General features: G+C 42.9%; 1 protein-coding gene across 5 annotated transcripts in view; it reads left to right on the top strand.

Moving 5' to 3' along the window:
• The window catches only part of LOC140493806 (nipped-B-like protein), a 523,989-nt gene that overhangs the window by 92,471 nt on the left and 403,949 nt on the right, over positions 1-27,569 (top strand). For all 5 annotated transcript variants that reach the window (XM_072592747.1, XM_072592718.1, XM_072592708.1 and 2 more), the window contains exon 3: positions 17,310-17,475. In XM_072592747.1, the coding sequence (XP_072448848.1) occupies positions 17,310-17,475 (166 nt within the window). The remainder of the gene's footprint in view (positions 1-17,309; positions 17,476-27,569) is intronic.

The raw sequence follows: 27,569 nt of genomic DNA, 5'->3' as shown, positions 1-27,569 counted from the left end.
CAGATATGTAGATCATTGAGATACCTTCTGAGGAAGATGTGGCCTGTACGGTCAATATGGGTGAAAGTCAGAAACAGGAAAGGATAGCAACAGAGACATGGAGGAGCAGATTGGGAGGCAGGTTTTGGAAAGGTGCAGAAGTTAGCAGGGTTGTTGTCATGTGCCTTTAACTTGCCTCATGATTAATTGGAGCCTCCTTTAGTTCAGAGAGTTTGGATGGAGCAGTTTTTGTCGAGTTTGTCCAGGAAGGATTCCTGGCTTGATATGTAGAAACGTCAACTAGAGGGGAGGCCATATTGGATTTGGTGCTTGGCAATGCCAGGTGTCAGATCTCTCCATGGGAGAGCATTTTGGTGAAAGTGATTACAACTGTGATCTTTAGTATTGTCATGGAGATGGACAACAGCAAATGATATGGGAAGATATTTAATTGGGGGGGGGGGGGAAAATTACAATGCTATTAGGCAGGAACTAGGGTACCTAAATTGGGAACAGATGTTCTCTGGGAATTATGTGGCATAAGTGTGGATATAATTAAGGGAGCACTTGCTGATAGTGCTGGATAGGTTTGTCCCACTAGAGCAAGGAAGGGAATGATCAGGTGAAGGAACTTTTGAGTGGCAAGGGATGTGAAACATCTAGTCAAGAGGAAGAAAGAAGCTTACTTAAGGTTGATGAGGCAAACGGATCAGACTGGGCTCTAGAAGGGGGCATGAAAAAGCTTTAGCAGGTAGGATTAAAGAAACCTACATGAACACCAACTAGCCACGAAATGACACGACCAGCTATCCCTAGTAGCCACACACACCGATGACAAGCAACATGAATTCGACTGGGACAACACTACCATTATAGGGCAAGCCAAACAGAGAACAGCCAGGGAATTCCTAAAGGCATGGCACTCATCCACAGACTCTATCAACAAACACATCGACCTGGACCCAATATACCGGCCACTGCAGTGGACAGCTCGAACTGACAACCGGAAGCGGCAGAGACAGGCCACTATAAATGCCGGAAGAAACAGCACAGAAGCGCTTCACAGGAGGCTCCCAAGCACTGAGGATGTCACCTTGACAGGGGACGAAACGTTTGCAAGACAAATTCCCAGCTCGGCGAACAGAACCACAACAACGAGTAGCCGAGCTACAAATCTTCTCCCAAACTTTGAAGGATTAAAGAAAATCCTAAGGCATTCTACACTTGGGTGAGGAACAAGAGGATGACCAGGGTGAGTGTAGGACCAATCTGGGATAGTGGAAGGAACTTGTGCCTTGAGTTGGAGGGGTTTGGGGAGGCCCGTAATGAATACTTCAGTATTCACTACTGAGAGGGACCTTGTCATTTGTGAGGACAGCGTGAAACAAACTGACTTGCTCGCACATGTTGATGTTAAGAAGGAAGATGTGCTGAAAGTCTTGAAAAATGTAAGGGTAGATAAGTCCACTGGGCCAGGTGGATTTACCCAAGGTTACAACAGGCAGCAAGGAAAAAAATTGCTGCGCTTTTGTTGATGATCTTTGCGTTCTCGCTGTCCATTGGAATAATGCTGGATCAGTGGAGTGTGGCAAATGTTATTCCCTTGTTTAACAAAGCGAACATGGATAATCCTGGCAATTATAGACCAGTCGATCTTCGATCTGTAGTGGGCAAATTATTGAAGAGGATTCTGAGACACCAGATTTATGATTACATGGAAAACCATAGTTTGGTGAGAGAAAGCATGGTTTTGAGAAGGGCAAGTGATGCTTCACGAGCCTTATTGAATTCTTTGAGCTCAAACACATTCATGAAGATGTTGGTGTAAATGGATTTTAGCAAGGTGTTTGATAAGGTTTCCCATGGTAGGTTCATTCAGAAAGTAAGGAAGCATGGGATACAGGGAAATTTGGCTGTCTGGATACAGAATTGGCTGGCCCATAAACAGGGTGATAAAACATGGAAAGTATTCAGCCTGGAGCTCGTGACCAGTGGTGTTCCGCAGGGATCGGTTCTGGGACCACCGCTCTTTGTAATTTTTGTAAACGACTTGGATGAGGAAGTGGACGAGTGGGTTAGTAAGTTTGCTGATGACACGAAGGTTGGTGGAGTTGTGGATAGTGTGGAGGGCTGTTGCAATTTGCAGCAGGACATTTGACAGGATGTAGAACTGGGCTGATAAGTGATAGATGATGTTCACACCTGGAAAAGTGTGAAGTGATTCATTTTGCAAGGTCAAATTTGAATGCAGAATACAGAATTACAGGCAGGATTCTTGGCAGTGTGGAAGAACAGAGGGATCTTGGGGTCCAGGTCTGTAGATGTCAAAGTTGCTACCCAAGTTGATAGGGTTGTTAAGGCTTATGGTGTGTTGGCTTTCATTAGCAGAAAGATCGAGTTTAAGAGCCGTGAGGTTATGCTGTAGCTCTGTAGATCCCTGGTTAGATCACACTTGGAATATGTTCTCTTAAAATCTTAACAAAACATCAAAATTAAAATGCAGTCTTCTTTTTGTGACCACTCTGCATTTTAAAAAACAGCAAAGACATTTTAATACAATACAAGGCTGAGGGACTGGAGTCTGTTTTCATTAGAGAGAAGAAGGTTGAGAGGTGACTTAATAGAGACATATAAGATAATCAGAGGGTTAGATAGGGTGGACAGGGAGAGCCTTTTTCCAAGTATGGGGACGGTGAGCATGAGGGGGCATAGCTTTAAATTGAGGGGTGATAGATATAGGACAGATGGCAGAGGTAGTTTCTTTACTCAGTGAGTAGTAAGGGTATGGAATGCTTTGCCTGCAACGGTAGTAGATTTGTCAAGTTTAGATTAGGTTAGATTAGATTAGATTACTTACAGTGTGGAAACAGGCCCTCCGGCCCAACAAGTACACACCGCCCCGCCGAAGCGTAACCCACCCATACCCCTACATCTACATCTACATCTACCCCTTACGTAACACTACGGGCAATTTAGCATGGCCAATTCACCTAACCTGCACATCTTTGGACTGTGGGAGGAAACCGGAGCACCCGGAGGAAACCCACGCAGACACAGGGAGAACGTGCAAACTCCACACAGTCAGTCGCCTGAGGCGGGCATTGAACCCAGGTCTCCGGCGCTGCGAGGCAGCAGTGCTAACCACTGTGCCACCGTGCCGCCCAAGTGCATTTAAGTCGTAATTGGACAAGCATATGGACGTTAATGGGATAGTGTAGGTTAGATGGGTTTCAGATTGGTATGAAAGTTCAGCGCAACATCGAAGGCCGAAGGGCCTGTAATGTTCTATGTTCTCATCTGGCTAAAGCTTGACAACTGACACAATTGTTTATTTGAAACTGGCATTGTAGAATTTCAAACAAATCAGGGGCTCAAGGTACTCGGTCAACCTTGAAACCTTGTTTTAAGGTTACATGCTTGATAAGGACCTAATGTTGTATAATGTTAATGTAAAAACAAAATCTGCCCTATATGTAGCCCATTAAACATTATTGAATTGAGATCCTAGTTCAAATAAAACAAAACCATTATTTTGTTTTCTGAGCCAGTATTTTAACAGTCCAAAATACTTAATTATCAAACACTTTTTCAGTATGGCACAATTTATATTGAAACTTACTTTTTCGACCCAAATATTAGTAAATCCTTGATTTCAGCATTTCTCGTTTTTTTTTGTATATGTGCTCGATGAAGTTACCCTTCTAAAAAGGGGAAACCCTCGCAGTGGACCACAGGGCACAGCAGTCCACGCCACCACCTCCAGAACAGACTCTCCTGGTTGAATCCACAACAGAGAAACGGAGACTCCCACAAAAACCCATGCACAGGTTCCCGTCTAGTTAACGTACTTAACAGTTGTGAAGTGAGCAGACTGGCTCCACTTTCTCTCCCTTTTCCCGGTGATGCCATGTTGCCCTAAAAGTACTTGTAAGGGGATGTGTGTATTTTGTTGAGATGTTTTTCTTTGAAGTTCCTGGTTTCTAACTTTTTAAAAAAATTCTCCAGAGCCCCAAATCTCAAGTCTGTAGTCTTCACACCCACTTCAGGGACCTGAGCTTTGCTTGGCGGATTTCCCCTTTAAATAACGGGTGTGAGGCAGGGTGATAAAGTCAGGCACAGCAAATATCCTTTCTCTTTTTATTTCCCCCTTAGTCTACTCTATATGTTCCGGAGCCTCTAGAGGACTTTAACCCGCTTTTACCTAGGGGATGAGGGCTCGACTGAGATCCATGTAAATCTTACTTCGTGGGCCTGTCCGTCTCACGCAATCAGCACTCAGACAATCACTTATTCAGTCCACCTGGAAGCTCCATCTATTTTGGATTGCCACCAAATGTTAACTTCTTCTTCCTGAGGTCCTTGTGCACTTAATGCAACTGCAACACCAACTTCTGTGAACAACAACCAAATTTTATTCAGTACAGTACAAGCTGTGGAGAAGCCCTGAACACTCCTCGCCATGCTTGCAAGGTGTTTCCAGGGAAGTGCTCTGAATAAACGAAACAGTTCTTCTTCCTTTTGCTGAATCTTTACATCATAGCTAGTAATGCCCAGAAGACACCCCCCCCAAACCAAAGTCAGCACCTCATAGTCACATGCCACTTGAGATAAAATGCAGTGACCACCTCACCTCCAGAAACAATGTAATGCAAATCATTCCTTAATGGCCACATCTGGTGTAAATTGTATTTTTTTTGTAAATAAAGGAGAGTAGTCAAATTCCAAATGTAATGTTCTTATTGATCTTTGAATAGGGGATGATGATGCAAATTTTCTTACAACCTATCTTAAGTTAGAGGCATCCCACCCAAACCTCGGTATATCTAATTTCCTGCAGGTCAGCAGAGCAAGTTAACTCTTCAATATCCCACTACGGTCTTCCTGATTAGTTATGACTGTGGCTTATTTTTGAAGCATAGAATCCTAGAATCCCTACACTGTAGAAACAGGCCCTTTGACCTAAAGGTCTGCACAGACCCTCCGAAGAGTAACCTATCCAGATCCATTCCCCTACCCTATTGCTGTATATTTACCCTGAACCCTAACCTATACGTCCCTGAACACTATGGGGTCAATTCACCTGACCTGCACATCTTTGGATTGTGGGAGGAAACCGGAGGACAGTCCGCACACGCACACGCACGCGCACGCGCACACCTACCTGTGAGGCACCAGTGCTAACCACTGAGCCGTCCCATCTGTTGTATTAATTTCATTTACCCCAGCATATACTTGACTGCTTTCTGTTTTTCCTCCTTGCCGTTCTGTTAATTGTTATGCTTCTCTGATGTTGGTGAATGCCTGCTCTGCTTTTGTTCCTTTATGTCTGGTCTCCAGTTTCTACTTCCTATTTGAATCTCTCTGCTCCCACTCTTTTTTAAAAAAAGAGAAGTCCTCCTTCCTGTGATTAGTAACAAGGAAGAAAGAGCAGAGGCAGAATGTGTTTTTAGGAGCAAATTACTGCAGGTGCTGGAATCTGTACTGAGAACAAAAATGTAGGAGATCATAGCAGATTAGTCAGCGTCCATAGAGAGAAAGCAAGCTAACATTGAGTCTAGATGACACTTTTGTGATTGCCAGCATTTTTTGTTTTGTTTTCAGTAAAATATTTTTTATAGTATTAGTTAATTTCATTTTACATTGTATTTGGAGAATCAGAGGATAATCGTCTACTTGTGTAGTTGACGTTCTGCCAATGATGCTTTTTATTGCTTTGTATTGTGTATTTGTGATGTTGCACTTTGTGATTTCAAACTATTTGATTGCTAAGAAGTCTGTAAAGAATGAAAACTATCAAAATAAATGAACAATTGAAATCCATGTTTAATTTTCGATGTCTTTGAAGAAGCTTTGAAAATGTGAAGATTTATATGTGGGAGAGAATAAGCACTCATAGAGCAGACTACTGAAGCTCTTTTATAAAAATAATAGAAGTGAGCATTGGCACGGAGTTTCCCAACGTACACTAGTATGAACAAAATTCCATATTCTTATTAATTTTGAGGATCTCACTTGGGAACTTTCTTTCATACTTGTGATTGGATATATATAATGTACAGAACAACCTCTGTTATCTGAACCTGGATTAGTGGTGCTGGAAGAGCACAGCAGTTCAGGCAGCATCCAAGTAGCTTCGAAATCGACATTCCTGATGAAGGGCTATTGCCCGAAACGTCGATTTCGAAGCTACTTGGATGCTGCCTGAACTGCTGTGCTCTTCCAGCACCACTAATCCAGAATCTGGTTTCCAGCATCTGCAGCCATTGTTTTTACCTCTGTTATCTGAACGTCAATGATCCGATTTCAGATTATCCAAATAGGATGTCAAGGTACCGTAAAACCGCTATCCAAACAATCAGCTATCTGAACAAGTACTTCCTGCCCATCTTATTTGGATAATTGACGTTGTTCTGTCCTGTGTTCTGACTTAAATACAAATCGACTTCTACTTGGGAATGGAACCTATTCATAACTTGTGGGGGATTTCCTGTGCAACAAAACCACATCGACTTCAAGGCTTAATTTGAGAGAAAATTGCACCATGGAGCGAGAGTACAAATGTTTAGCAGGGAGCAATGAAAGTAAAAGTCAATTGAGTAAGGTTACCTGAAAGCACTACAGTTAAAAATTTAAAACTAAACAAATGTGTGTTTTATGCAAGTTGAGTGTCAAAGAATATTGTGGAAAAAAGCCAGGTTGGGGCAGTCAGGTACAAACAAACTGCAATTGAGCAATGATGAACCTCGCTTAGGGGCCTGAATTGGCTTCCTCATCTCTGCACTTTTGTTATGAGAAACTGGATCTTCTGAATCTCTGTTTTACTGGTTGATTAGTAAGATCCTGGGGAGTTCCTTGGGAAGATACTCACCGTGCCATCTCCAGCATAATTAGGAATCTGAAATAAATGCTATCCAATGTCCACAGTCCATGAATGAATTTAAAGAAAAATGCAAGAGACAAATAGTGATGCAGGAGAAATGTGGAATTGGGAGATAAATTCCTTTTTGTGTTTCATCCTCTGAAGAAATGCTTTGCAACTAAAGATTGTCTTTGATTTTTCTCTTCACCATGGAACAAATGTTAGTTCAGGTGGCTTTTGTAAAACTTAATTAGTTTTAACCCATCCAATATCTCAAGCACTTTACCAGTCATTGACTTGGGCAAAATCTACTTCCTCTTACCATGTGTAAAACCCTTTCTGGTGCCGAATTAGGGGCTAAATGTGTGCCTTTTAATTATTAATTGTTTTGGCTCAGGCTGGAGAATTGCATTGTCACTGTTGGTCCCACTGCTCCATTGACAATGTAAAATGAAAATGCCTTTCCCATTTGCCAAGGTGACCGATTTTAAATACCTCATCAGGTATTAAAGAACATCAAACAACCATGCTATTAAAACACCATTATTGGTTTACTGTCAAAATAAAACTTATTCAATAAAAATTCAATAATTGCTTAATATACAAAGTGTAATCTGGAAGTAGAAATGCTTAACTCTCTCTAAATATCCTCAAAATAAGCATTTTGCTCTCTCCAGAAAATGCGAAAGAAATGAATTTGTTTAGAGATTTGCTTTCTGAAAGAAAACATTTTAGTCAATGGCTATTCTTGATCATCACTGACTATGATGATCTCTGAAGCCATGCAGTCTCTCAGAAAATGTAATCTTGAGATATTCTTCAATTGTTGTTTTTAAAGGAACAAATAGGATTCACTCTGAACTCAACAAGAGGGTTTCTTCTCAAATGAGTGGTATCCACTGAATACACATTCCTAATAGGCTTTTCTCCAACTGAACCATATAAAATGAGAACCTGTTCAAGCAGATCACTCTAAAGAGCCCAGTAGTTATCACTAGTCATGAAATGTGCAGGGAGACAATGCAATGTGAACTTTCAGTAATGTTTTTAAAAGCCATTTCAGATATTTGCATGAAACGTTAATCCATCCTTTCATAGTCCTTTAAAACATGACTTCTCCAAGCAATACTCCATACAAACCATGCTATTATAACGTGTGTTTCATCAATGCAAATTTGCTGTAACACGACTGATGAATGGGGGATGCTGTTTCTAAAGCGCAAACTTTTAAATAGTGTTGGCTGTAGTGTGCCAGCACTTTAAACGTTGTTTCTAAAGTGTGATTTTTCTATAATGGAGTTGCACAAGAACACAACATTGCATTTTGGGAGAGCTGACTGTAATTTGCCCATGATGACCAATTTCCTGTCTTCATGATAAATTTCCTATTTGGACATCAGTTTGGATCTGTTTGGACTTCTGACAGCATTGTGAAATTTATGTCTAATTAACTGGTTCATAGAACATAGAATAGTACAGCACAGAACAGACCCTTCAGCCCACGATGTTGTGCTGACCAAATTTTGTTTGTATAAAAATGACCGTGAAGGATAGAATCAGAATTTTACTATAGGAGGTGGCCATTTGACTGTTGTGTCTGCACAAGCTCTCAGGAGTTACCTAGGTACTCCTGCTTTCCAGCCTAACATTGTAGCCCTTTAACTTCACTTTCAAATATATATCCAACTCTCTTTTGAAATCTCCTATCAAGCCTGTGTCCACCACCACAGGATTGTCCTGATGCTTATTTCTGAAAACTAGATCAGATGTGTAATGTTTAAATTACAATCAAAAGATACATATTTAATTGAAAACTTTTCTTATTTCTGGTTCAGAAGGGAGCCAGATATTGAATGACTGGCTTTGTTCCACTAGAGGGAGTGTGAACAAAATGCAAAACATTTTTGTATCTAGGTAACTAGACGCAGGTATTTTAGGCTCATCATAAGAATCAGCAAATAATTTGTGTTGCAGACATTGCGTCCTCTGTCTTGGTGACATCCACAGTGCTTGGGAGCCTCCTGTGAAGCGCTTCTGTGATGTTTCCTCTGGCATTTATAGTGATTTGTACCTGCCGCTTCCGGTTGTCAGTTCCACCTATCCGCTGCAGTGGTCGGTATATTGGGTCCAGGGTGATGTGCTTATTGATTGAATCTGTGGATGAGTGCCATGCCTCTAGGAATTCTCTGGCTGTTCTCTGTTTAGCTTGTCCTATAATAGTATTGTCCCAGTTGAACTCATGTTGCTTGTCATCGTGAGTGTGTGGCTAGTAAGGATAGCTGGTCATGTCGTTTCGTGGCTAGTTGGTGTTCATGGGTGTGGACCGTTAGCTGTTTTCCTGTTTGTCCTATGTAGTGTTTTGTGCAGTCCTTGCATGGGATTTTGTATATGGTTTTGTGCATGCTGGGTATCGGGTCCTTCGTCCTAGTGAGTTGTCTGAGAGTGGCTGTTGGTTTGTGTGCTGTTATGAGTCCTAGTGGTTGTAGTAGTCTGGCTGTCAGTTCAGAAATGTTTTTGATGTATGGTGGTGTGGCATGTCCTCATTCCGTTGTCTTTCCCTTAGGCATCTGTTGATGAAATTGCGGGGGTATCCGTTTTTGGCGAGTACATTGTAGAGGTGTTCTTCTTCCTCTTTTTGCAGTTCTGGTGTACTGCAATGTGTCGTGGCCCTTTTGAACAGTGTCTTGACGCAACTTCTTTTGTGCGTGTTGGGGTGGTTGCTTTCGTAGTTTAGGACTTGGTCTGTGTGTGTGGCTTTCCTGTATATCTTTTGTGATGAATTCTCCATTCTGTGTTCTCTGTACCATCACGTCTAGGAATGGGAGTTGATTGTCCTTTTCTTCCTCTCTAGTGAATCGGATTCCTGAGTGTGGGGCGTTGATGATCCGGTGTGTGTTCTCTATTTCTGTGTTTTTAATGATTACAAAGGTATAATCTACATATCTGACTCAGATTTTGGGTTGAATTTGCGGTAAGACTTTGTTCTAACCTTTTGCATTACAGCTTCTGCTGAGTCCAGAGATGGGTGAGCCCATGGGTGTGCCGTTGATTTGTTCATATATTTGGTTGTTGAATGTGAAGTGTGTTGTGAAGCACAGGTCCGGTAGTTTGAGTATGCAGTCTTTGTTGATAGGTTCCCCGCCTTGTTGTCTGTTCTGTATCTCCAGCAGGTTGGCTATTGTTTCTTGGTTAGGGTTTTGTCGATAGAGGTGAACAGTGCCATTATATCGAATGAGACCATAGTTTCTTCCTTGTCTATGTGTATATTTCTGATGATGTCCAAGAATTCCGGTGTCGATTGTATAGATTGTCTGGATCCGCTGATCAGGTGTTTCAGTTTCTGCTGTAGTTCTTTAGCCAGTTTGTGTGGTGGTGTCCCTGGTAGTGATACTATGGGTCTGAGTGGGAGGCGAGAGAGAGGTGGGGAAAACTGTCCCAGCTCCAGGAAAGTATGCAGAACCTGCTCCTGCTGCAGATGATGTGGGTGGATGTCACGGAGGACCACAAGGAGGTGAAGAGCCAGCAAGCCTCACTCTTTGCCTCGGAGGCCTCCAAGATAATCTTCCGGTCCAGGGTCCGCTCGGTGGAGCAGGACGAGACGTGCTCACGTTTCTTCTTCCAGAAGGTGCACAAAGAGGTCCGTGCTCAGCAGCCTGAAGGAAGAAGATGGCTCGATAACGTCATCTCAGGCTGACGTCATGAGGATCAGTAAATCCTTCTATGCCAGTCTGTATGACACGAAGCTGATGGACAGTGCGGCCTCCCAGTCGTTCCTGTCCTCTATCACGGAGGTCTTAGATGACAGAACACGCGAGAGGCTGGACCAGCCGCTATCTCTGGATGAACTGACCAAGGCCCTCGAGTCCTTCGAAAAGAATAAAACTCCCGGAAGCGACGGCTTACCGGTCGTGCTCTATTCCGCTCTGTGGGACTTGATTGGCCAGGACCTGCTAGAGGTGTATGACAGTCTGCTTCGGGCAGGTACCATGAGTGAATCCATGAGGAAAGGCGTCATCACCCTCATCTACAAGCGGAAGGGGGAGAGGGAGGAACTCAAAAATTGGCGACCAATCTCACTGTTGAATGCAGATTACAAAATTCTGTCAAAGGTAATCGCCAACCATGTCAGGTCTGCTCTGGGGTCGGTGATTCACCCTGACCAAACCTGCGTTGTGCTGGGCAGGGAAATCGATGAGAGTCTCACACTCCTCAGGGATACGATCGCCTACGTGCAGGACAGAGGGTTGGACACCTGCCTGATCAGCCTGGACCAAGAGAAAGCCTTTGACAGGATATCGCAGGTATATGAGAGATGTTCTCTCCAAAATGGGTTTTGGGGAGGGAATCTACAATTGGATCAGACTGCTCTACACCAACATTGTCAGTGCAGTCTCAATCAATGGGTGGGAATCAGATAGCTTCCCAGTCAGATCTGGAGTCAGGCAGAGCTGCCCTCTCTCTCTCACCTTGTTTGTGTGCTGCATAGAGCCATTTTCCGAGTCCATCAGGAAGGATGCGAGCCTGAGAGGGGTGACTATTCCTGGCAGTGGGGGCCTGCAGGTTAAGGCCTCCCTGTACATGGATTATGTCGCCGTTTTCTGCTCTGATCCAATGTCCGTGCGCACACACGTGCATATGTGACCAGTTCGAACAGGCCTCGGGGGGGCCAAGGTAAACCGAGGCAAGAGCGAGGCCATGCTTTTCGGGAACTGGACCGACCAATCTTCGATCCCCTTCATCGTCAGGACCGACCACCTGAAGGTGCTGGGTATTTGGTTTGGGGGGCTGGGGCGTGCGGCAAGTCTTGGGAGGAGCGTATCAGCAAAGTGAGGCAGAAACTGGGCAGATGGAAGCTACGGTCACACTCCGTCACGGGGAAAAAACCTGGTCCTCAGGTGTGAGGCACTGTCATTGCTATTATACGTAGCACAGGTCTGGCCTATTCCCAGAACCTGTGCCGCTGCAGTCACCCGGGCCATCTTCCAGTTTATATGGAGGCCAAAGATGGATCGGGTCCGAAGGGACTTGCTGTACAAAGATCTGGGCAATGGGGGACAAAATACACCCAATGCCATCCTCACCATCTTTGTGTGTGGCTGCATCAAGCTGTGCGTGGATCCCCGGTATGCAAACACCAAGTGTCACTATGTATTGAGGTTCTACCTGTCCCTGGTGTTGCGAAGGATAGGCCTGGCCTCGCTGCCGCGTAACGCTCAAAGTAGTTGGACCGTTCCATATCACCTGTCCTTCGTGGAGAAGTTTATGAAGCAAAACACCTTTGACCACAAGTTCATCAGGAAGTGGTCAGCATGTAGTGTTCTTGAGAGCCTTCGGGAACAGGAGGGGGCGGATCCTATTGAGCGGTTCCCTGAGCAGACCACCGTGTAACATCTGCCTACCTAAAGAAGAACAGGGGGCCCGCGCAGTCATTTGGGATCTGCTGACGCCTCAGCTAAAAATGTAATTGTACCGACCTGTAAATAGGAATGATTACTCTGTTTTCAGTATGCAAACAAATGGAATGTTTACATATGTATGGCATGTCCAGTTGTACAGATCATCAAAGTATTTTATGAATAAAGTATATTTTTGAAATAATTAAAAACTATGGATCTGAGAGGGATGTTTGGTTTGCGCACTTTAGGTAGTCCCTTGAATCTGGGGGTGTTGTTGCTTTCAGGTTTTATTCTCTGTAGGTCAAACCTGGTTATCTGTTCTTTTTTTTTGTAGGTTCCTCAGTGTTGTTTATCCTATTGGTGAGCTGTGGGGTGGGGGTCAAACTCCCTCTTTTGGTAGATGTTGGTATCTGCAAGTAGTTGTTGTGTTTTTTGGATGTACTCTGCTTTGTCCAGGATGACCGTCATTCTGCCTTTGTCTGCTGGTAGTATGATTGTTCTTATCGTTTCTTAGTGCTTTTAGTGCTTTCCTCTCCTTGGTGTTGAGGTTATGTGTTTGTCTTTTCCTTGTTATCATGCAAGGACTGCACAAAACACTACATAAGACAAACAGGAAGACAGCTAACGGTCTGCATCCATGAACACCAACTAGCCACGAAACGACATGACCAGCTATCCTTCATCGCCACACACTCAAATGACAAGCAACATGAATTTGACTGGGATACACTACTATTATAGGACAAGCCAAACAGAGAACAGCCAGGGAATTCCTAGAGGCATGGCACTCATCCACAAATTCAATCATAAGCACATCGACCTGGACCCAATATACCGGCCATTGCAGCGGAGGTGGAACTGACAACCGGAAGCGGCAGGTACAAATCACTATAAATGCCGGAGGAAACATCACAGAAGCGCTTCACAGGAGGCTCCCAAACACTGAGGATGTCACCTAGACAGGGGACGAAACGTCTGCAACGCAGATTCCCAGCTCGGCGAACAGAACCACAACAACGAGCACACAAGCTACAAATCTTCTCCCAAACTTTGAATCAGCAAATAAACTTGCTGGTTTGCATGCTGACATTTAATCTGCATAAAACAGTAGGAAGTGATGAAACAGATGGAGTTTTGTCTGAAGAAAGTTAGCCTTGCATGACTCTGTGGTTTTATGTCGACAGTGATGCAGTACATTTAAGGTCACGTTCCATTTTATTTAAGTTGACCAATTCACTGGGGTGGTCGTCAATTTAAAAACAAAATGCAGATGCTGGAAATTTGAAACAAGCACAGAATTCTGGAGAAATTCAGCAAGTCTGGCAGAATTTGTAGAGAGAGAAAAGTAGTTGACATCTTGAGTCCAGTATGACTCTTCAGAACACTGGCTATTTATTTGAAAATGGATAGCTTTCTTAAAGGTGATGAACTTGTACAATACACTTGAGATCTCAACTGGAGTATTGTGTAGAGTTATAGATATCATTATCCTTGGAAAGATGTGAATGCATTTGAGTGAGTGCAGAAGCAATTTGCACGAATATTTCGAGGAATGAGAAACTTCAGACATTGGAGCTGTTCTCCTTGGAGAGATGAAGGCTGAGAAGAGATTTGATCAAGGCTTGCAAATCGTGAACTTGTTGGAGAGAGTAGATAGGGCAAAGCTGCTTTTGCTTGTAAAAGTAAAAAGAGCGAGAGTGTAGAATTAGTGATATTCGAATGAAGCAAGGGTGATTAAGGAAAAACTTTTTCATACTGTGGATAGCTAAGATATAGAATGCACTGCCTGCCAGTGTCGTGGAGGAAGGTTCAGCTGAGGCATTCAAGAGGGCAGTGAATTGATTATTTGGATAGAAGTGGTGTACAGGGATATGGGGAAAAGTTACTAGGATTAAAGCCAGTGTAGATAAAATGTATTGAATGGCCTCCTTCTGCTTCTACCCCTTAATGGTTTCATACACTTGCCAAGTTAGTTTCAAGTATTAACTGACAGAAATAACAAAGCTCTGCAAGTTACTTTGTCTTGGCTCAATTTAGGTGAAACTGTTTTGGTTGCTAGACCATTTCATAAGACAGGTCAGAGTTAACCATATTGCTATGGATCTGGAATCTCAGGTCAGGTAAGAATGGCAGATTTCTGGAAAAGTTCCATCAAGCTGAAAGGCTGCAATTCTAACTCGGACATTCAAGAATGGAGGGAGGCTTGATGGTTGTGAGGAAAAGCATTAAGCTAGATTGTTAAGGAAGTTATACTTAAGAAAGCACTGGTGATCTGGAAGAATCAGCTTGATCTTTTCAAAAAGACATTTGTTTCACTAATTCATTGGAGTTATTTGAAGAGGCAAATTCATGATGGATGAAATAGAGCCTATAGACGTACTGTACTTAGTCAAATGTTTTCTAGAAATCTGTGTCCCAAAAGGTGGTGCACATAGTAGGAAGTCATAGTTTGAGTTAATAAATTAGCATGGGTAGAAGATTGGCTGGCAGAAAATTATACCAAAATTTGTTTTTCTAATTAGTGAGACTGAGTCCTGCAGAGTTGTGTTGAGGCCTCTGCCTTTTATAATTTGTATTAATGATTTAAATGATGGGAGCAAAAGCATGCTAACTAGAATTTGTGGAAAATACAAATGTAGGAAAATAGATTTTTGATACAACAGTGTTGCAGATGGATGGAGCTTGAGCAGGCAAATATCTGGTAAGTATAGGATAATGTAGGAAAAGATGTTTAATTTTGCAGAAAGAATAAAGGAGCAGAATATTACTTACTGCAAAATTTGAGGCACAGAGGACTTTGTGCATAGACTACATCTTTTGCATGAATTGTAGAATCACACAGTACCAAAATGGCCCGTCAACCTGCTGAGTCTGTATTGCCAAAAATACACTACTAGTTAAACTAGTCCTATTTTTATTCATAACCTTGAATATTGTGAAACTTCGAATGCTCATCCAAATACTTTAAAAGTTGTGGTTTCCTGCCTCAACTTTATTTAGAGTCAAGTGTGTGGTGCTGGAAAAGTACAGCAGGTCAGGCAGCATCCAAGGAGCAGGGACATCGACATTTCTCGCAAAAACCCTTCATCACTTAGTGTTGTGTTCAATTCTGATGGCACATTACAGGAAGGATGTGGAGGCTTTGGGGAGGGTGCAAAAGAGATTTACCATCATGTCTGAATTAGAGGGTATGAGCTGGAAGGAGAGGCTTAAAAAAAACTTGGGATGTTTTCTCTTGAGTGGTGGAGACTGAGGGGATAATTAATAATCAGAAACATTGAGACGCATAAGTAGGGTTGATGGTCAGAATCTTTTTCCCAGAGTTGAAATATCTAATACTCAGTGATGCATTTAAGAGGAGAGGGGGCAAAAAGTTCAAAGGAGATGTGAGGGGCAGGTTTTTTTTACACAGAATGATAGGGGTCTGGAATGCACTGCCAGGGTTGGTCGTGGAGGCAGATACGATAAGGGCATTTAAGAGCTTTTAGATAAGCACATGAATATACAAGAACTGGAGGGATGGACCGTGTGCAGGCAGAAAGAATTAGTTTAATTTGGTGTCATGTTTGGCGCAACATCATGAGGGGAAGGGCCCGTTCCTCTGCTGTACCATTCTGTTCTAAATACACTTGCAGGTCGTACATTCCAAACCCCCATTACCCTCTAGGTGAAAACAGTTTTCCTCAAATTCCCTTCTAGCTAACTTAGTTTCACTTTAAAAATCTGTCCCCTTGTTATTTAATCCTTTTAACTAAGAACAGCTATTATTTATTCTACTCTGTCCATGCTTCCGATAATCCTTTTGACCTCTAACAGGATTCTTCTCCCCCCACCCCCCACCCTCCCGCCAACGCCTTTTCTGCTCCAAAGAAAAGAATCTCTCCATAGGTGAAATGCTCCATCTCAGGCAATATCCTGATGAATCTCCTTTGCAACCTCTCCAGTACAATGCCATCCTTCCTAAAGTGCAGTGACTAGGTCTATGCATGGTCCTCCAGCTGTGGCCTAACTAAAATTCTGTACAGCTCCAACATGATCACCTTGCTCTTTAATCCATGCCACAACCAATAGAGATGAGCACCATGTATGCTTCAACTAAGTGAAAGTGAGGACCGTAAATGCTGGAGATTAGAGTCGAAAAGTGTGGTGCTGGAAAAGCACAGCAGGTCAGGCTGCATCTGAGGAGCAAGAGAGTCAACGTTTTGGTCATAAGCCCTTCATGGGGAATGCATCAACTCCCCATTTAAGCAGCCCTGCTACTTTCAGGGATTTGTGGATAGGCATCCCAAGATCCCTCTGTTTCTCTGAGCTTCTTAGTGTCCTGTGATTCATTTACAACTCCCTTGTCTTGTACGTATTTTGGAAGAACGAACCTGACACGTAACTGTTAAATTCCATCATTTTCATGAAGGAGAGAAAGATTATGGAGACTGCTAATATCTGTTGCATTCCAATGGCAGTGTACTAGCCAATACATCTGCCTGCTGAATGTGACAACTAAGATTGACGCTCAACTATTATTGCTGTATGTTCTCATGAAAATAATGCCCCATTCAATCAGCTCTTTTTTTTCCCAAGCTGTGCATGAAACATTGCCCCTTTTTCCAAGTCTGTTTCCTGCATCCTCGTCCTGCTGAAAATGTTTAATTTTGTAACTGCCTGTATTTCAAGATTTCAACTTTATTGTAAAATTTATTAAGATCGTTTTAGTTTGTGCTGCAAATGATCTTATTGAATGGCAGAGCAGATTTGAAGGGCCAGATGGCGGCAGCCGCCGCCGCTTCATCTTGTTGTTAAATTGTCATTAAAACAGTATATAGATCCCAGTCTACACCAGTAACTTGTCATGTAAATTTGTTACTATATCGTTTGGTTTAGATGGATGCTTTGGAAATGGAATGTGAGAGAAATGTAAAAGGATCCAAGTTATAAATTAGTTGAGCTGATAAATGACAACATTTGTTTCTTTGTCAGCTTATTTTGTTTTTTGAGACTTTAAATATGTTTTGATAGCAACATGTAATACTTGCAGTTGTTAGATTGCTCAATGGGTTTTCTTTTTTCTTCCTGAACAGTATTGAATCAGCTTCCACTTCCCTCCCCGCTGCCTGCTACCACAACCAAAAGCTTGCTGTTTGGAGGGAGAATTGCTGAAGATGTAAATTGTCTCATGGGTTGTAGGGACGAGAGTCTTGTCTCACAGTTAGTACACAGCCTCAGCCAAGTCTCCACCGATCATATGTAAGTATTGTCTTATTCTCTAGACAGCAAAGGTTGTCACTTTGTAATGTTTCATCTCCTTCAATGTTATGTTTGTTTTGTAGTGCAGAGCTTACATTGTTGACCAAGTGATTTACCACCTGAAGCTTATCCATCCAATAACTAACTTAACCATTCCAGTTCAACCTTGATTACATTTTGAATACCATGAATGTTTTGGATGATGTTCACCAGAGTGTCAGACTATGTTAAGGCTTTTTATTACCCTTTCACGTAAAGCAGTTTAACTTTTTCTTTTCGAGTCATAGTCACAGATGTACAGTATGGAAATGGACCCTTTGGTCTAACTTGTCCTTGCCGACCAGATATCCCAACCCAATCTAGTCCCACTTGCCAACACCTGGCCCAAATCCCTCCAAATGCTTCCTATTCATATACCCATCCAGATGCCTTTTAAATGTTGCAATTGTACTAGCCTCCATCACTTCCTCTGGCAGCTCATTCCATTACATGTACCACCTTCTGCATGAAAGCGTTGCCCCATAGGTCTCTTTTATATCTATCCCTTCTCACCCTAAACCTAAACCTATGTCCTCTAGTTCAGGACTCCTCCACTGCAAGGAAGATATCTTGTCTATTTATCATATCCATGCCCCTCCATGATTTTACAAACTTCTATAAGGTCACCCCTCAGCTTCCAACACTTCAGGGAAAACAGCCCCAGCCTATTCAGCCTCTCCTTATAGCTCAAATTCTCCTACTCTGGCAACATCCTTGTAAATCTTTTCTGAACCTTTTCAAGTTTCACAACATCTTTCCAGTAGGAAGGAGACCAGAATTGCACACAGTATTCCAAAAGTGGTCTAACCAATGTCCTGTAGAGCTGCAACATGACCTCCCAACTCCTGTCCTCTATACTCTTGACCAATAAAGGAAAGCATACCAAACGCTGTCTTCACTATCCTATCTACCTGCGACTCTTACTTTCAAGGAGCTTTGAACCTGTACTCCAAAGTCCCTTTGTTCAGCAACACTCCCTAGGACCTTACCATTAAGTGTATACGTCCTGCTAAAATTTGCTTTTCCCAAATGCAGCACCTCGCATTTATCTAAATTAAACTCCATCTGCTCCTCAGCCCATTGGCCCATCTGATCAAGATCCCTTGTGATCTGAGGTAACCTTCTTTGCTGTCCACTACACCTCCCAGTTTGCTTCTGTTTTGTTTGCCCAACAAAGGCTAATAGTCCTGACAACATCTTTGCTGTAGTCTGAAGGCTTGTGCTCCAGAACTAGCAGAGCTGTTTCACTATAGCTTCAGCACTGGAATGCACACAATAATGAAGCAACGTGCCCAGTTATTTGCTGTTGACAAAAAAAGTTAGACAAATTCAACCCTGCCAATTATTGACTATACGTTTACTCTTAACCACCAGCAAAGTGACAAAAGTTGTTGGTAGTACTGTCAAATTCTGCTTGCTCATCCAGAAGCTGCTCAATGACAGTCATGTTTAGATTCCACAGGGTCACTTGGCTCCAAATCTCATTTTCAGTCTTGAACCAAACGTGGGCAAAAAGAGCTAAAGTCAGGAGGTTCATATAATAGAGAGCAAATTGATGTGGTAATTTGTCAGTTGTATTTTTGTCCTGTTTCTATGGACAATAACTTTTTTGCTCTGAATATCAATGTTGCAGCTGTACTGGAAGAGCTTGGCGAGGTGCATGGTTGTTTACGAGCACATCTTCAATGCTGTAGGGACATAACATAAGCAGGCCATTCAACCCTGGATCATGCTGCACTATTCATATTTTTTTAGTTCAGTATTCAGTACCTGACCTGGGGATACACCCTTACCACATCTTCATCCTTTTAAGAGTGTTGTAAATTTCAGTGGAATCACTATGATTTTATTACTAAACTATAGAGAAATATAGAATTGTTATGGTTCAAAGGTCATTTGGCCCACAATCTGTATTCCAAATGAGTATAGAACAAAAGAATAATAAAATCGTAGAATCCCTACAGTGTGGAAGCAGACCAATTGTTCCATCAAACTCACACCAACCCTCTGAAGTTATTCCACCCAGACTTGGGCCCTCTCCCACCACCCACACTCCCACCCCCGCCCGCAAAACCACCACCACATCCTATAACCCTGCATTTCCCATAGACAATCTATCTAGCCTGCCCATTGCTGGGCACAATGGGCAATTTAACATGGCAAATCCATCTAAATGCCACATCTTTGAAAAATAGGAGAAAACTCTCTCAGACACTGGGAAAATGTGCAAACCCTACCCAGTTGCCTGAGTTTGGAATCGAATCCAGGTTCCTGGCATTGTGATGCAGCAGCGCTAACCACTCTGCTATCGTGCCACTTAGGAGCAGGTGGAGCAATTCAGCCCCTTTTGAGTCTGTCTGACTATCGCTGTGACTCAACTCAACTCTACTACCTGCCCACTCTCCATAGCCCTTCAATTCAGTGCTAATTAAAATTCTGGGAAAACACTGCAAGTCTCACAGCATCTGTGGAGAGAAAGCAGAGTTAATGTTTCAGGTCCAGTCAGAGGTCTCAGAAGGGTAATTACCTTTGTTTAACTCCAGGATGCCAGTGTAGGACTCCAGCATGCTGTGATCGCTCTTCTGGAGAGGATCTTTCACTATGAGATCATTAATTACTCCCACCTCACTTATGCAACACAAAATCCAGAATAGTTTGATGTCCATTTGATTCCACAACATATTACTCCACTAAACAATCTATAACACATGCAATGAACTCTCCCTCAAGGCTGCTGTTGCCAGTGAGATTAATCCAGTCTGTATGCATGTTAAAATTATCTAGGATCACTTCTGTACCTTTCATAAAAGCCCTCTATATTCCCTGGTTTATACTATGCCCCACTGTAGAATTTCTTTCCCTTGCTATTTCCTTTATATCAGTGCAAACTGATTCTACACCTTGATCTCCAGTGGAGGATTTGAGCTATAGGGAGAGGTTGAATAGGTCGGGGCTGTTTTCCCTGGAGTGTCGGAGGCTGAGGGGTGACATTGTAGAGGTTTATAAAATCATGAGGGGCATGGATAAAATAAATAGACTTAGTCTTTTCCCTGGGGTGGGGGGGAAGTGTAGAACTAGAGGGCATAGGTTTAGGGTGAGAGGGGAAAGATCTAAAAGAGACCTAAGGGGCAACTTTTTCACGCAGAGGATGGTACGTGTATGGAATGAGCTGCCAGAGGAAGTGGCAGAGGCTAGTGCAATTGCAACATTTAAAAAGGCATTTGGATGAGTACATGAATAGGAAGGGTTTGGAGGGATATGGACCAGGTGCAGGCAGGTGGGACTAGATTGGGTTGGGATATCCCATCAGCATGGATGGGTTGGACTGAAGGGTCTGTTTCCGTGCTGTACATTTTTATGACTCTACAGCACACCTCTCTATCGAACAAAGTTATCCTCCTCCCTCTTTTCTTCCTGCCTATCCTTCTGTAACAGTACATCCTTGGATATTTGATTCCCAAACCTGTTATCCCTACCATCAGTCTCAATAATCAACACCAAATCATAGCCATTTACCTTTATTTGTGCTGTTAACTCAATTCTATTCCAAATGCTTTGTGCATTCAGAAACAAAGGTTTTAAATTTGTTCTGTTCTCAAATTACCAGAGTCTTGTATGATATCTTGGTGTGGGATGATGTTCACGCCTTCTATCTCTTGCTTTTGTTTTCTGAAAGCACTCAGACTTGTGACTAATATTCCTGCTCCTTCAACTTTGATTTTCTAATTTAATGCAACTACCCCCGCCTCACTGTCTTCACCTCCATCAATCTACTTCTATTCTGTTTAAAGCTCCATCTACAGCCTTAGTTATGTGATTCACATGTTCAAGTGGAGCCTGTCACATTGGAAGATTAGATTAGATTAGATTAGATTACTTACAGTGTAGAAACAGGCCCTTCGGCCCAACAAGTCCACACCGCCCCGCCGAAGCGCAACCCACCCATACCCCTACCTTTACCCCTTACCTAACACTACGGGCAATTTTAGCATGACCAATTCACCTGACCTGCACATCTTTGGACTGTGGGAGGAAACCGGAGCACCCGGAGGAAACCCACACAGACACGGGGAGAACGTGCAAACTCCACACAGTTAGTCGCCTGAGGCGGGAATTGAACCCGGATCTCTGGCGCTGTGAGGCAGCAGTGCTAACCACTGTGCCACCGTGCCGCCCACCTTTCCCAGCATTGGCACCAATGTCCTATGAATTCAAATCCATTTCTCGCAGACTCGAGGTACTAGGAACAAGAGGCCAACGAGGAAAAGGGTAGGTTGCTTGAGGGCAGACAAGGAAATTTGTGCGGAGTCAGAGGAAGTGGGTGACACCCTTAATGAATACTTCAATTTGGTATTGAACAAAGAAGAGAATCATAGAATTATAGAATCCCTTCAGTGTGGAAACGGGACCTTTGGCCTGACAAGTCCACATCAACCTTCCGAAGAGTAACCCACCCAGACCCCGTTCCCTTAGCCTATTATACTTTATTTACCCCAGACTAATGCACCTAACCTACACATGCTTGAACACTGTGGACAATTTAATATGGCCAATTCACCTAACATATGCATCTTTGGAATGTGGGATATATGGAGGGATCTTAGGGTACAATTACATAACTTCCTGAAAGTGGCAACATAAAGTAGATAAGGTGGTAAAGAAGGCATACAGAGTACTTGCCTTCGTCATTTGGAGCATTGAGTATAAAAGTGGCCAAGTCCTTTTTTAGCTGGTATAAGACTTCACTTGGTCACAATTTGAAGTATTGTGTGCAGTTTTGGTTGCCACACCAGAGGCTTGAGAGCGGTTGCAAAACAGGTTTACAGCAGGTTGCCTGGATTGAAGTGTATTAGCTATAAAGATAAGTTGGATAAACTTTGATTGCTTTTGTTATAGTGTCAGAGGCTGAGGGCTGATTTGATATATATAAAATCATGAGAGACATGGATAGAATTGAAATGTCTCATACTTAGGAGCGTAAGTTTTGAGTGAGAGGGAGAAAGTTTAAATGAGATATGTGAGAAACTATTATTTGCACAGAAGGTGGTAGGTGCCCGGAACTTGCTGCTCCGAGAGGTGGTAGAAGCAGATATAAAAGTAACATTTAAGAGGCATTTACACAGACACGTGAACAGGCAGGGGACAGAGGGATACATGCTGTATGTAGGCAGATGCAGTTTAGAATGGTGTCATTGTCAGCACAGCCTTGGTGGACTAACGGATCTGTTGCTGTGCTGTACCGTTCCATGCTCAACCTTTTGAGCTGCACGTTTACCTCTAATCTTTTTGACCCTGTACCAATTAGCTGGTGGCTCAGGTTGTAATCTGGAGAGTAATACTGTTTTGCTTCAGATTCTTAATTTATTCCCTAGCTGCTCATTTTTCCCCAGAATAACCTGTTTCCTCTTTCTACTTTTATTGTTGGTACCTACATGGACCATGCCAGCTCCAAATTGCTATGCAGCCTTGCTGTCTGCCCCCGGCTGCTGCCCGCGCTACTGCTGCCTCATACCACCCCCGTGGAAGTATTACTCGACAACCGTTGACATCTTCAAGTGTTCATGGGCCTGCTGAGATTTTCTAGCGCTTTTTTTTTTGTTTTTCAAATGATTTGGATGAGGAAGTGAAAGGGTGGGCTAGTAAGTTTGCCAATGTCGCAAAGGTTGGTGGAGTTGTGGATATGTGGAGATAGTAGGTTGCAACAAGACATTGACAGGATGCAGAACTGGGCCGATAAGTGGCAGATAGTTTAACCTGGAAAAGTGTGAAGTCATTCACTTTGGAAGGTCTCATTTGAATGCAAAATACAGGATTAAAGGCAGGATTCTTCGCATTGTGGAGGAATAGAACGATCTTGGAGTGCATGTCCCTCGGTCCACCCAGGTTGATAGGGTTGTTAAGAAGGCGTTTGGTGTGTTGGCTTTCATTAACGGGGGCTTGAGTTTAAGAGCCGCAAGGTTACTCTGATCGCCAGCATCTGCAGTCCTCACTTTCTCTGATGTTATGCTGCAGCTCTGTATCTGGATCACGCTTGGAATATTGTGTTCAGTTCTGGTTACTCATCATAGGAAAGATGTGGAAGCTTTAGCGAGGGTGCGGAGGTGGTTTCCCAGGATGCTATCTGGACTGGAGGGCATGGCTTGTGAAGAAAGGTTGAAGGAGCTAGGGCTTTTCTCATCTGAGGTGAAGAAGGATAAGAGGTGACTCGATAGAGGTGTTCAAGATGTTGAGGGGCATAGATAGAGTGGATGGCTAGAGACTTTTACCCATGGCAGAAATGTCTGTCATGATGGGGCATAATTTTAAGGTAATTAGAGAAAGATTTTTAGGAAATGTCAGAGGTAGGTTCTTTACACAGAGTGGTGGGTGCGTGGAATGCACTGCCAGCGGTGGTAGTAGAGTCAGATACATTAGGGACATTTTAAGCAACTCTTGGATATGCACATGGAAGTTAGTACAATCAAGGATATATAGGTTAGTCTGGTCTTAAGAGTAGGATAAAAGGCCAACACAACATCGTGGGCCAAAGGGCCTGGCCTGTAATGTGCTGCTGTTCTACGTCCTTTCTTTACATAGATGCTTTCAAGCCTGCTCAGTGTTTTCCAGCAATTTCTGTTATTTGTTTGTGAAAAAACCACTTGCAATTCAATTTGCAGATTATTTTTGCAAAGATAGGCAAGTTATTAAATGTGAAGCAACATAAGATGTCTGCAAAGGGATATTGATCGGTGAAGTGAATGGGAAAGAGTTGATAGGTGGAGTAAGATGTGAAATTGCTCAGTAGTGTACGTTAATGACCTAGACGCACATAGAGATGGGCAGCACTGAAACGGACCCTTTGGTCCAACTCGTCCATGCTGACCAGATATCCTAAATTAATCTAGCCCCATTTGCCAGTACTTGGTCCGTATCGCGCTCAACCCTTCCTATTCATAAACCCATCCAGATGCCTTTTTAAATGTTGTAATTATACCAGCCTCCTTCACTTCCTCTGTCAGCTAATTCCATGCACCCATGACCCTTTGCATGAAAAAGTTACCCCTTGGGTTCCTTTTAAATCTTTCCTACCCTCACCCTCAACCTTTGGACCTCCCCATCCCTTGGAAAGTACCTTGTCTATTCACCATATCCATGCCCTTCATTATTTTGTTAACCTCTATAATATGGAGACTTGAACCACAAATTTGCAGATGACGTGAAAATTGATGGTGTGGTAAATAGCGAGGGTGAAGAAAAAGCCTTTGCCGACAGGAGGATATTGACTGACTGATTAGGGGTGCCAAACACTGGAAATTGGAATTTAATCCTGAAAAGTGAGAGATGGTTAATTTGAAAGGACTAACTAGGTAATGAAGTACAGGATAAATTATTGGACTGTATGAAATATAGAGCCAGAGGAACATTGTGAATGCCTATAGATCCTTTGAAAGCAGCAGAACAGATAGGTATGATAGGTAGGAAGACATATGAATTCTTGCTTTTATTAGTCAAGACATTGAATAAGAAAAGTAAGGCGGTTAATAATAAAAACAGATATAATGTCATTTAGGTCACTGGTAGAGTAGTGTGTAGTTTTGGTCACCAGGGATGTAATTACACAAGCGAGGGTGCAGAAGTGATTCTTCAAGATAAAAGTGGAAACAGTTGTGAATGCTGTTAATCAGAAACAAAAACAAATTGCTGGAAAAGCTCAGCAAGGCTGACAGCATCTGTGTAGAGAAAGCAGAGTTAATATTTCAGGTTGAGTAATCATTCTTCAGAATCCTCAGTTCTGAAGAAGAGTCACTTGGCCCGGAATGTTAACTCTTTTTTTTCTGCCAGTCTTGCTGATTTTCCAGCAGTTTGCTTTTGTTTCAGATTCACCAAGATGTTGTCTGGGCTGAAGTGATTCAGTGAGTCCCAATTTCCAGCACCTTGCCCATAGCATTGAATGTTACAACATTTCAGTTGCTTGTCCAGGTATTTCTGAAAGATTGTGAGGTTTCCTCCCAGGCAGTGTTCCAGATTCCCATCACTTTGGATGAGAATCTTTCTTCAGATTCCCTCTAAATCTCCTGTCCTTCTCCTTAAAATTCATGCTTCCTTGGTATTAACCCTTTGAGAATGGATAGCAGCTGGTGACAAGTGGTGTTTCACAAGGCTGGGACCACAACTTTTCACTTTATTATACATTAACAATATAGATGGAGGAACTGAGGACATTCTGGCTATGTTTGCAGACAATACAAAGATAGGTAGCATTGAGGACGCAGGGAGGCTGCAGAAGGATTTGGACAAGTTAGGGGAGTGGACAAAGAAGTGGCAGATACTGGATTAGTGGTGCTGGAAGAGCACAGCAGTTCAGGCAGCATCCAATGAGCAGCGAAATCGACGTTTCGGGCAAAAGCCCTTAATCAGGAATGGCAGATGCAGTACAACGTGGAAAAGTGTGAGATCATGCACTTTAGTAGGAAGAACTAGGGGCATGGACTCTTCTAAACAGGGGAAAAAAATTCAGAAGTCTGAAGTGCAGAGACACTTGGAAATCTTAGTCTAGGATTTGCTCAAGGCAAACTCGCAGGTTGAATCAGTAGTTAAGAAGGCAAATGCAATGATGGCATTTAGTTTGAGGACTTGAATATAAAAGTAGAGATGTACTTCTGAGGCTCTAAGACTCTGGTCAGACCCTATTGTGCGCAGTTTTGGGCCCCATATCTCAGGAAGGATGTACTGGCCCCAGAGCGTGTTCAGAGGAGGTTCACAAGAATGGTCCCAGGAATGAACAGCTTAACATATGAGGAGCATTTGACGACTCTTGCTTTATGTTCAATGGAGATTAGAAGTATGAGGAGGGATCTAATTGAAACATGCAGAATACTGAATGTCCTGGACTGCATAGATGTTGGGAAGATGTTTCCATTGGTAGGTGAGACTAGGATCTGAGGGCTTAGAGTAAAGGGAAGTCATTTTAGAACTGAGATAAGGAGAAATGTCTTCAGCCAGAGAGTGGTGAATCCATGGAATTCACTGGCACAGAAGTGTGTCAGATCATTGAGTATATTTAAGACTGAGGTATTCTTGGGGATCAAGGGTTTTGGAGAGAAAGTGGGAGAATGGGGTTGAGAAACTTATCAGCTGTGATTGAATGGTGGAGTAGACTCGATGGGCTGAATGGCCTAATTTTTTGTCTTATGGAAACAGCTGTTTCTAACCTACCTTGTCCATGTCTCGTGACCCTGTACACCTGAATTGGGTCCCATCTCTCTGTTCTGTTCCAAAGAAAGCAATCTGATCTTATCCAACATCTCTTCATAGCCTGGTGTATTCCAAGCAACATCTCCATAAATATCTTCTGCACCTCCCCCTCCAATGCAGTAATGCTCTTCCTATCCTGCAGTAACCAGAATTGCACACAGTATTCCTGCTGTGGCCTCACCACAATTCTGTACAGCTCCAAAATAGCCTTCCTGCTCTTATTACCTATACCATGACTCTGAAAGGCAAGCGTCCTGTATGCAGCCTTAACTCCCTTATTAACCTTTTTCAAGTGATCCAAAATTACTCTCTCCCTCTGAGCTGCTTTGTGTTCTGCCATTCATAGGGGAACCTAGAGGATGAAAAGGGGAAATGAGATAGCTGTGGTACATAGGGTTAAGGAGAATCCAAAGGGATTCTACAAATTTATTAAGGACAAAAGAGTAGCTAGGGAGAGAATAACGCCCCTTAAAGATCAGCTAGGTTGCCTATGTGTGGAACTGCAGGAGATGGGTGAGATACTAAACGAGTATTTTGCATTAATGTTTACTGTGGAGAAGGATATGGAAGCTCAAGAACTTGGGGAAGTAAATGGTGATGTCTTTAAAAGTGTCCATATGACAAAAGAGATGCTGGAGATCTTATAACACACAAAGGTGGATAAATACTTGGGACCTGATCAGGTGTCCCCTAGACGTTTGTGGGAAGCAAGGGAAGTGATTGCCGGGCCCCTTGTTGAGCTATTTGTATCATCAAAGCCATGGAGGAGATGCTGGAAGACTGGACAGTGGCTAACATACTATTACTTAAAAAGGGTGTAA

Source organism: Chiloscyllium punctatum, chromosome 2 (genome assembly GCF_047496795.1).
Source record: "Chiloscyllium punctatum isolate Juve2018m chromosome 2, sChiPun1.3, whole genome shotgun sequence".
In the NCBI taxonomy this organism is placed as follows: Eukaryota; Metazoa; Chordata; class Chondrichthyes; order Orectolobiformes; family Hemiscylliidae; genus Chiloscyllium; species Chiloscyllium punctatum.
This window is presented reverse-complemented; position numbering and strand designations above follow the sequence as displayed.